The sequence below is a fragment of the Otolemur garnettii genome, unplaced genomic scaffold (genome assembly GCF_000181295.1).
Source record: "Otolemur garnettii isolate 467f Iridium unplaced genomic scaffold, OtoGar3 scaffold00002, whole genome shotgun sequence".
Taxonomy (NCBI): domain Eukaryota; kingdom Metazoa; phylum Chordata; class Mammalia; order Primates; family Galagidae; genus Otolemur; species Otolemur garnettii.
In genome coordinates this window covers 44518296-44527738 of record NW_003852397.1, presented here as the reverse complement: position 1 = coordinate 44527738, position 9443 = coordinate 44518296, and the positions used below count along the sequence as shown (strand labels likewise).

Genomic DNA, 9443 nt, shown 5'->3' with positions numbered 1-9443 from the left:
TATTTCGCCGCAGAGTGGAGGCTCGGGGAATCCTAACCACACGGCTGCTAGGGAACCTTTGTTTCTTGGTGTCAGACCCAACCGAAGTTGGGGGGAGGAATGGCAGGGAGAAAAATCTGGGATTCAGGAAGACTGAACACCATGGATTTTAAAGTGCAAGGAGTAAAAGTGATTGCCTCCCCGAAAGCAGGCGTGCTGGCGTGGGGATGAGGGTGTTAGTCTGGGCCCCGGTACCCCATCCCACCCGGGCTTCTCAGACCAAGCTGAAAGTCTAATTCTGGTGCCCTAGTGGTCCCAGAATCCAAAAGCCGAGCGCGGAGTTTTCCTCTTCACAAACCCTTCCCATTGGATAAAAGGATGGGACCAAATTAAAAAAAAAAAAATAGTTCTTGCGCGATGAAGGCCAGGGAGTCCTCTGCCGAGTGGAAGGTGTGCCTTGAAGTTAGACCTTACAACATGGAAAAAGGCTTCTCTTGAGCTTTTCTCTAGCTTGCCCCCGTTGCCCACCCTCGGGACCCGCGCGCTCCTCGCAAGCAGTCAGCATGAAGAATCTTTCTCTGTGCCCGCTAAAACCGGTTCTAGCCTCCTCCTTCTCAGCGCAGAGAGCTACGACGACTTCTGTATCAAAGGGGGACTCCACTACCGGGACCCCAAATCCTGTTTCCTTAAACTCCAGAGAAATATAGACACCAGGATTGATTCTCACAGCGGGACAAAGTCCCCCCCCCCCATAGGCTAAAGGACAAGAAAGTCGTAAGCGACTAGATCCAATTAGTAAATGCCTAATTGAATTAGTGTCACTTCTATCAGCCAATAGGAGGGTCCCGGGCCGTGGGGCCGCGAAGCCACTCCTTGCTTGCACGTATATAAAGTAGCTAGTGACAGCCTGCAAGTTTCCAAGTGGCCAACTTGACCAAGGATTTGGTAATTCAGAAGTGTGGGCTAGTGGGTAGAGGAGGACAAAGAGCTAAGTCCCTTTCTCCCCGGGTGTGAGTGTGGGAGAAGGGCGAGGAGCAAGAGGGGCAGAAAAGGAAAAGGGGGTGTATCTCGGTCAGTTTGCACCTCCTGCCTTCAAACTCAGTGCGCTTTCCTTTCGGAAAGGATACTGGACTCAGAGCGCGCCAGAGCGCGCGTTAGCCACCCTCGAGTCTGCAGGTGGGTAGTCCAGGCGCCGGAGGAAGGGGAAGTTACCTTCCCCTCGGAAGAGGGCGCTGGCTCCCCCATCCTGCCTTTATAATAAGGCCACCGGAGGAGAGGAAGCCACCAGCTGCCGTCTGCGCTTTGCAAAGCATGCAGTTAGGGGAGCAGCTTTTGGTGAGCTCAGTCAACCTGCCTGGCGCGCACTTCTACCCGCTGGAGAGTGCGCGAGGTGGCAGTGGAGGGAGCGCAGGCCACCTCCCAGGCGCGGCCCCCTCGCCTCAAAGACTGGACTTAGACAAAGCGTCCAAGAAGTTCTCAGGCAGTCTCTCGTGCGAGGCGGGAAGCGGGGAACCCGCAGCAGCCGGCGCGGGGGCCCCCGCAGCCATGCTCAGTGACGCCGACGCCGGGGACGCCTTTGCCAGTGCCGCGGCAGTGGCCAAGCCAGGGCCCCCGGACGGCCGCAAGGGCTCCCCCTGCGGGGAGGAGGAGCTGCCCTCCGCTGCTGCAGCCGCCGCCGCAGCCGCCGCTGCTGCCACCGCACGCTATTCCATGGACAGCCTGAGCTCCGAGCGATACTATCTCCAGTCCCCTGCGCCCCAGGGCTCTGAGCTGGCTGCGCCCTGCTCGCTCTTCCCGTACCAGGCGGCGGCTGGGGCGCCCCACGGATCTGTGTACCCGGCTCCCAACGGGGCGCGCTACCCCTATGGCTCCATGCTGCCCCCCGGCGGCTTCCCCACGGCTGTGTGCCCACCCGGGAGGGCGCAGTTCGGCCCAGGAGCCGGCGCGGGCAGTGGCGCGGGCGGCAGCGGCGGCGGCGGCCCTGGCACCTATCAGTACAGCCAGGGGGCTCCGCTCTACGGTCCATACCCTGGAGCTGCAGCAGCAGGATCTTGCGGAGGATTGGGAGGCCTAGGGGTTACGGGTGCTGGCTTCCGCGCCCACGTCTACCTATGCAACCGGCCTCTGTGGCTCAAATTCCACCGCCACCAAACTGAGATGATCATTACGAAACAGGGCAGGTGAGCGGAGCGTGGAGGGGCCCCTGGGTGCGAGGGTAACGGGTGAATGTGTGGTCCTGGGGAAGGCCGGGATGAGGGAGCTGTGCCCACTCACTGCTCGCTCTGCTTGGACTGTTTTCTTTCGGCGCGCAGTAAGTCGCGGTGGACTCGGATAGGGCACCTCTCCGACTGCACACTGGCAGCGGCCGTGTGTGCAGGGTGCTAATGTTTCCGCTGCATTCTCCTCCCGTCTTCCTCACCTGAACAAACCAGGAGGAGGCAGGAGAAATGGAAATTCGGACATGTGTACAAGCTAGATTCTTTGGATTCTCCAGCTCGGCGATATGCTGGTGCATGTCTGCATGCGGGCGAGGAGCCACGGGTGGAGAAAGGCGCTAGAGCTGGCCACCTGAACGCAGGAGATGGGCTCCCGCAGTTTAGGCGCCATGGTCTCCGCGGGGCGCCTCCGGAGGTGGGTGTGAGGACTAGCTAGCCAGTCTCTGAAGGTTGCTGAGAGTAGGTGGTTAGACCAGCCTTGGAGCCAGACATGGCTCGGTCGGTACTTGAGGAAGTTCTGACACACATCCAGCAGCTAACAGTGGTTACTTCTGGGAAAGGGAAGGGTGAGTGTAGGAAAGGCACTCAAGTGGACTTTTAGCTTCGCGTGTTTTGTGTGTGTGTGTGTGTGTGTGTGTGTGTGTGCATGCGCGCGCGGACGTGCGCGTGCATGTTTAAAACAAGAGCGACTTCGTGTTTCCTGGTACTTGGGCATTTAAAAATCAATAACTTTTAACTTCCTTGGAGAAAATGAGCATCTGAAAGGGCCGGGAATTTGAGTGGGGAGAGGGCTCAGAAGCATGGGAATTTGGTAACTACTGATGCTGGGGCAAATTATTTTGGAGAAAGGGAGATAGATGTTCTAAGAGTTGCCAACTCCAAAATATTTGAAATAGTTTTGGGCCACTTAATCTACTACTGTTCTGCTTATTGCAAACTTTTAAATGTCATGCTCTGACCCTATCCCAGGTATCAGGGGAACCCGCCGGTGTCTCAGCCTGTTCTCAGCATGGGTGCCTGGATTCAAATCACTTTTCCTGGTTCTGTTCCCTTGCACAGGCGTATGTTTCCTTTCTTGAGCTTCAACATAAATGGACTCAATCCCACCGCCCACTACAATGTGTTCGTAGAGGTGGTGCTGGCAGATCCCAACCACTGGCGCTTCCAAGGGGGCAAGTGGGTGACCTGCGGCAAAGCCGACAATAACATGCAGGGTGAGAAAAGAGGAACCTCAGGCCGGGAGGAGCGGGAGGCAGAAATCGGGCCCTTGACTCAGGCAGACAACTCACATTTAAATCTAGTACTTTTTTTTTTTTTTTTCCAATCTGAGGCCTAGAGGTGTTAGTAAGAGTTTCTTTGTGTTGACTGATGGAGAGCAGAATTGCTAAGTCGGATTTCTTGCCTACCAATATATATTTAGATCCTTTAACTATGACTACCCCAGCCCCCAATCCCTATGTCTGAGAAACTAATAGCAAGAAGCTCTCTGGGTAGAAATGGCTCCCGGCATTCTAATGTTCATTTGAGAAAGATCTGGCCAAGATTGAGTTCACTCGTAAAAGTCCAACTATCTTCCATCAGATGTTGCCCTTCAAGTTTTAAAGGCCCCCAGTTGACCTTCCAGAATCATTTCCTATTAGCTCCATTTTTTTAATTTTGAAATACTGTTAATGCCTTGTCTAAGGATGCCTGGAAATAGAAGGGCCCTAGGTAGGCTATCAGTGGAGTCATACTGGTCTCCACTGGCCTCCTTAAGCAGCTTTTGATGAGACACTTGAGCTGTAAGTCTAGCTTGCATCTTGCCCATAGCTAACATACATCCCTCCCCTTCCCCCATTTGTAAACAGCTCTATATGCTTGGGTTTTGTGTTTTGTTTCATTTCCTCTTAGGTAACAAAATGTATGTTCACCCAGAGTCTCCTAATACTGGTTCCCACTGGATGAGACAGGAGATTTCCTTTGGGAAATTAAAACTCACCAATAACAAAGGAGCAAATAACAACAACACCCAGGTAGAGTGACAGTGGAGGAGGGGGTGTCTTCTGGCTCTGGCTATAGATCTCCCTTTCTAAGGCTAGCTCATATTCTTTTTCAAGGTATTTCTAATATTTGCAGTTAAGACCTGTTTGCTTAACTATTTCTAACCTTTTTTTTTTTCATCTTGACCTTTCTCGTCACTTTTTTATTGGATTTTAATAACAGCGAGTTGATTATTAGGAACAAAAATACTAAAATCTTTCAGGAATTTAGAAAACCAAACTCTCATACCCAGCTATGTTTTTAAAAGGAGCAATAACAAGAAATTTACAATAGCAGCAAAGAAACCTGTTGGTGGGAAGCATTCAGGAGTCCCACCCTAAAATAGATAATTTGTCAAAAATCTAGTTTTGTTGAATCCCTGAAAGACTTCTAGATTTGGCAACTTGTGTTCTGTACACTTTCCAGATGATAGTCTTACAGTCTTTACACAAGTACCAACCACGACTGCACATTGTCGAAGTGACAGAGGATGGCGTGGAGGACTTGAACGAGCCCTCGAAGACCCAGACCTTTACCTTCTCAGAAACACAGTTCATTGCAGTGACTGCCTACCAAAACACTGATGTGAGTGTTCCAAACATCCCAGGAATCTCTAAAGCAAAGGTCCAGTGATAAGCACTCAGTGACTGTTTTTCTCCCCTATCTAGATTACTCAACTAAAGATTGATCATAACCCCTTTGCAAAAGGCTTCAGGGACAACTATGATTCGTAAGTGCAGCTTGTATTCACACTTGCATGATTATCTTTGAACAGGGCACACATCAGACGATTTGCTGAGAATTGTAGAAAAAGCTTTCTTGTTTGGGACTTTTCCCTATTTGTATTTTTGCATATTTTTTGTCTTTAGTAATCTTGCTTTAGAATTTTCACAAAAGAGTTTTGCTAATTTCTAAAGAAATGTTAAGGGCTTAAAAATGAGGATTTTTTTTTAACATTTGAGTGGAGACTTGAAACTTTAAGACTGCATTTATATACCTTCCTTTCCATTTGATCCAACTATTTTATCCTCCTAAGAGCAGATATTATTACTCCTCCCCCACTTTTTTTTTTACATAAGAAAACCCTGAAACTAAGAGGATGTCATTTCACCACACACAACAGCAAGGCCCTGATGTTTGGAAAATTTGGGTGTTCTAACACCATAGCCAGTGTTCTTTCTATCACGTTTACAAGGGAGGTTTGCTCTGAGTTTAAATGTTCCAGGACCTGTACGGATGGATTTTTTGTAGTTTAAATACTTAATGACCAGAGGAAACTTTTTCTGATAAGCCAAGAATCTAACTAAATTGGGTCCCCCTCCATAAAGTGTGAGGACAGTCATGCATTTCCTGCCTCTGTTCTTCTAGTCCAACAGACCAGTGCTTTCAGTAAAGTTAACTGATGCCACAGTCTTTATGATTTCTGGGAGGCGGTTTTTGTTTGGGGACAAACTTAGGGTTTTTTTTTTAAGTGTTTCTCTTTATATTGTAGCATGTACACCGCTTCAGAAAATGACAGGTTAACTCCATCTCCCACGGATTCTCCTAGATCCCATCAGATTGTCCCTGGAGGTCGGTACGGAGTTCAATCCTTCTTCCCGGAGCCCTTTGTCAACACTTTACCTCAAGCCCGATATTATAATGGCGAGAGAACCGTGCCACAGACCAACGGCCTCCTTTCACCCCAACAGAGCGAAGAGGTGGCCAACCCTCCCCAGCGGTGGCTTGTCACGCCTGTCCAGCAGCCTGGGACCAACAAACTAGACATCGGTTCCTATGAATCTGAATATACTTCCAGCACCTTGCTCCCATATGGTATTAAGTCCTTACCCCTCCAGACATCCCATGCCTTGGGGTATTACCCTGACCCAACCTTCCCTGCAATGGCAGGATGGGGAGGTCGAGGTTCTTACCAGAGAAAGATGGCAACTGGACTACCATGGACCTCCAGAACAAGCCCTCCTGTGTTCTCTGAAGATCAACTCTCCAAGGAGAAAGTCAAAGAGGAAATTGGCTCTTCTTGGATAGAGACACCCCCTTCTATCAAATCTCTAGATTCCAATGATTCAGGGGTATACACCAGTGCTTGTAAGCGAAGGCGGCTGTCTCCTAGCACCTCCAGTAATGAAAATTCTCCCTCCATAAAGTGTGAGGACATTAACGCTGAAGAGTACAGTAAAGACACCTCAAAAGGCATGGGAGGGTATTATGCTTTTTACACAACTCCCTAGAGTATTTTAACCTCATAAAAATTAGCTAACTTTTTGCAGATGGACCTGGTGGTGTTTTTTGTTGTCTTCTTTGCCTAGGTTGCCAAAAAGAAGTTTGCCTTCCACCTTGATGCATCCTGTTTTGTGCAATTCTCTTAAAGAAGGTGCCAAAGCTTTTTGATTGCTGCAGGTAACTGAAATAAACCTAGCATTTTTTTTTCCTTTTTTAAATAAAATTAATGGAGGACTTCGAAGGGTTTTAAAATTTGAAGGTTGTTCAAGGTTCTGGATTTATTTATTGGAAACACTAAACATTCAGAGAAGTAGGCTGGGAACACTGAATACCCAGTGCTATCAGATGAGTTAAAACCTTTGATTCTCATTTCTATTTGCAGATCTTGAAGCAAATAGAAACTGAGTATTAAGGTGTTTTGGCTTCTGGAAGACAAGGGCTGGGGCTTACACTTCAGCAGGGGACTTTTGCTGTTACGTTTTGCCGGGGGGCAAAAGATATTAGGCCTGGGAATCAAAATTTTTGTGAAAGTGCTCATTTTACCTGACGTTGATTCCTCCCAGGCTTTTCGGAACAAGCCATGTTTGCCCTAGTCCAGGACTGCCTCACCTGAAACTTGCTAGGCCTCTTCTGTGTGCCAGTAGGACTCAGGCGAGAACAAGGGACTGAGTCACCAAAAATAATAATAATTAAAAGGAGGGAGAATTTTAAAGTGTACAGTTGTGTGTGTTTAGATACACTGTAGAATAATGTGGAATATATTGTACAAATAGTCTACATAAGTGTCTGGGATAATGTAAAATTGGTGCTTTGGCTTTGTAAAGAATTTGCAAATCACCTAACAGCAGCTGCAGGGGCTGGGGGGTAGTTTCATCATCCCCATGATGTTTGGGAATATTCTGTTTACTTCTTAGATAGTTAAGAACGTATTCAGCTATTCTGTACTAACTTGAACTGTGTTTAAGGAGAACTCCTGTTTCAGCCTCTTCCTTCCTGCCATCCCCTCTCCCCAACTTGGTAATGTGAACAAACTGAAAACCTAACGCCACAGCTCCTATAGGCTTTTTAGAGATCTTGAATTTTTATGTACAGTCTTAGTCATTTTTAATAAATGTGGTTCATTTAAGGGAATGGCATAGCTTTCTTCTGTACCGTGGGGGTTTTAACGTTCTCATTTTGCTTACTCTTCCATCCTTTTCCAGGGTCAACACTGCCTCACTAACTTCCCCTCCCCCATAGAAGGCTCTAGAATCTCTAACTGGATGCTGTGGTCAGGAGGGGGTGGCCGGTGGGGATGCTTTTGTTGATCTTCTTTTTTCCTTGAAATGGAATAGGGCTATTTCCTCACCTCACCGGGTAGTCTAGACAATGGATGGGGGCGGGGGTCCTCAGTGCTGCCAGCGGAGAGAGAGCGGCTGCAGTGAGGCAGGATTGCCCACGTCAGGGTTAATCCAAGCCTCGACGAACTCCCCTCCGGCCCTAGGAGACCCGGCTCTGCCACGTTCTCGGCCCCTGAGTTCTCTAGGCGTACTCGGGGCCACCCGGCCTTTGGCCTACATCAGCTCCGCGGGAACCCCCGTCGCCCTTTGAGCGCCCACGAGTTCCGGGTCCCTGAGGTGCGGCGGGGCGCTGGGGCCCCCACAGCTGGGCTTCTGCTCCCACCTGCGGCTTTCTTCTGAGCCGAGACCCCGAGCACCCGCCCGCCGCGGGTGGCGCGCCTCGGTAGCTGCTGATCAGCATCCTTTGCCCACAGCCACGCGGGTCCCCGAACGCTGGGGCTGCCGCACCGGCTGGGGGCGGGCGTGACAGCCATAAAGGAGGATTCCGGTCATTTCGCGACCCGCCATTCTACAAACGGCGGTCGGGGAACAGTTCACCACGAGCATAGTTCCACTTATTTTGCTCGTATTCCCTGGCAGAACGAAGGCCATCCCCTTCCCTGGCGGAACCCTGGGTGGGTGGAAGAGTTAAACAAGTAGGGCGGTGGACCCTTTGTCCCCCTGCCCCCGCCAGATGTCCCGCCAGGCTTATCTGCAGACGGTTTCAAGCCCAGCTTGCAAACCTTTCCAGCCCCCTCCTGACCCTCCCGGGGTAAAGGTCTGGCTGGGAGGGTCATTCTGCTAACTGCGTGGCGCGGAAATGCAGCTGCTAAGAGGATTAGCTGCTGGCAGGCGAGCAATCAGCCGGGACCTCCTCCCCTTCTGCGCCCAATTAAGGCCGCTAGGAGCTTGTACCTTGACTGTCCGGGCTCCCATCCCCTCCATCCTTTTGGGGTCTGTCCGAGCTGCCCATGACCTTGGGGGCTCCGTCTACAGCTCTGATGGTGACTGTTCAAAGCCTTTGGCGAAGCTCTCCGAATTTTACCGAGAATCTGGGGGCGAAAGCTTTGAAGATTTGCTTTTTATTATTTATTGTGAATGACAGATTTAAACTGGGAAAGAGGAATGATAGCCCGCTTATCTTGGGCAGCGCCCTCTCCTTACCCCCTTACATCAACTTCCAACCATCGAGTATTGGGCGATGCGATGGAATTTCAAAACGATGCTCTGTTTCCGCCCTCTAGAAAGCTCGAAAATGCTAATCACTGCGGGATAAAGCCGACTCTGGCCCTAGTCTATTTCGAGTCCTGTATATTTTTGCACCATACAGTAAAAAGAACCTGGTACTTGTGAAAAGTCCCTCACAGTGTTTAATAGAAACGTAAGTGGCTGAGTGGCCCCAATTAACACCTTGTGATAAGGCATTCCTAAGATGGAGTGTCAGACACCAAATTGTGAAGAGATGTATCTAATTAATCCTCCTAGGATGACACCGATAAACAAGCCTCTATTTAAATAAAGATCAAGGGCTCGGCGCCCCGTTTGTTTACATTCTCTTCCAGGGTCCCGGCGCTTGCACTAGAGCAGGCGGTGTTCCCTACGCTGGGCGGAGACCCCAGCTTGGGGGTCTACTGAATCGCCCCGGTTCACTTGTCCTCACTTCGCTTCTCCATTCTTACCCCCCCCC

General features: G+C 50.0%; 1 protein-coding gene across 2 annotated transcripts; it reads left to right on the top strand.

Moving 5' to 3' along the window:
* Window positions 1–890: 890 nt before the first annotated feature.
* EOMES (eomesodermin) lies at window positions 891–7571 on the top strand. Of its 2 annotated transcripts, none has more exons than XM_003781761.2 (6): window positions 891–2159; window positions 3255–3409; window positions 4086–4207; window positions 4641–4799; window positions 4883–4944; window positions 5764–7571. In XM_003781761.2, exons 1-6 carry the CDS (start codon window positions 1291–1293, stop codon window positions 6443–6445), a joined length of 2049 nt encoding a protein of 682 aa, XP_003781809.1. In that variant the 5' UTR covers window positions 891–1290; the 3' UTR covers window positions 6446–7571. The 2 variants fall into 2 exon arrangements, with proteins under 2 accessions (XP_003781809.1, XP_003781808.1); XM_003781760.2 differs by having other exon boundaries at window positions 5707–7571.
* Window positions 7572–9443: the final 1872 nt, after the last annotated feature.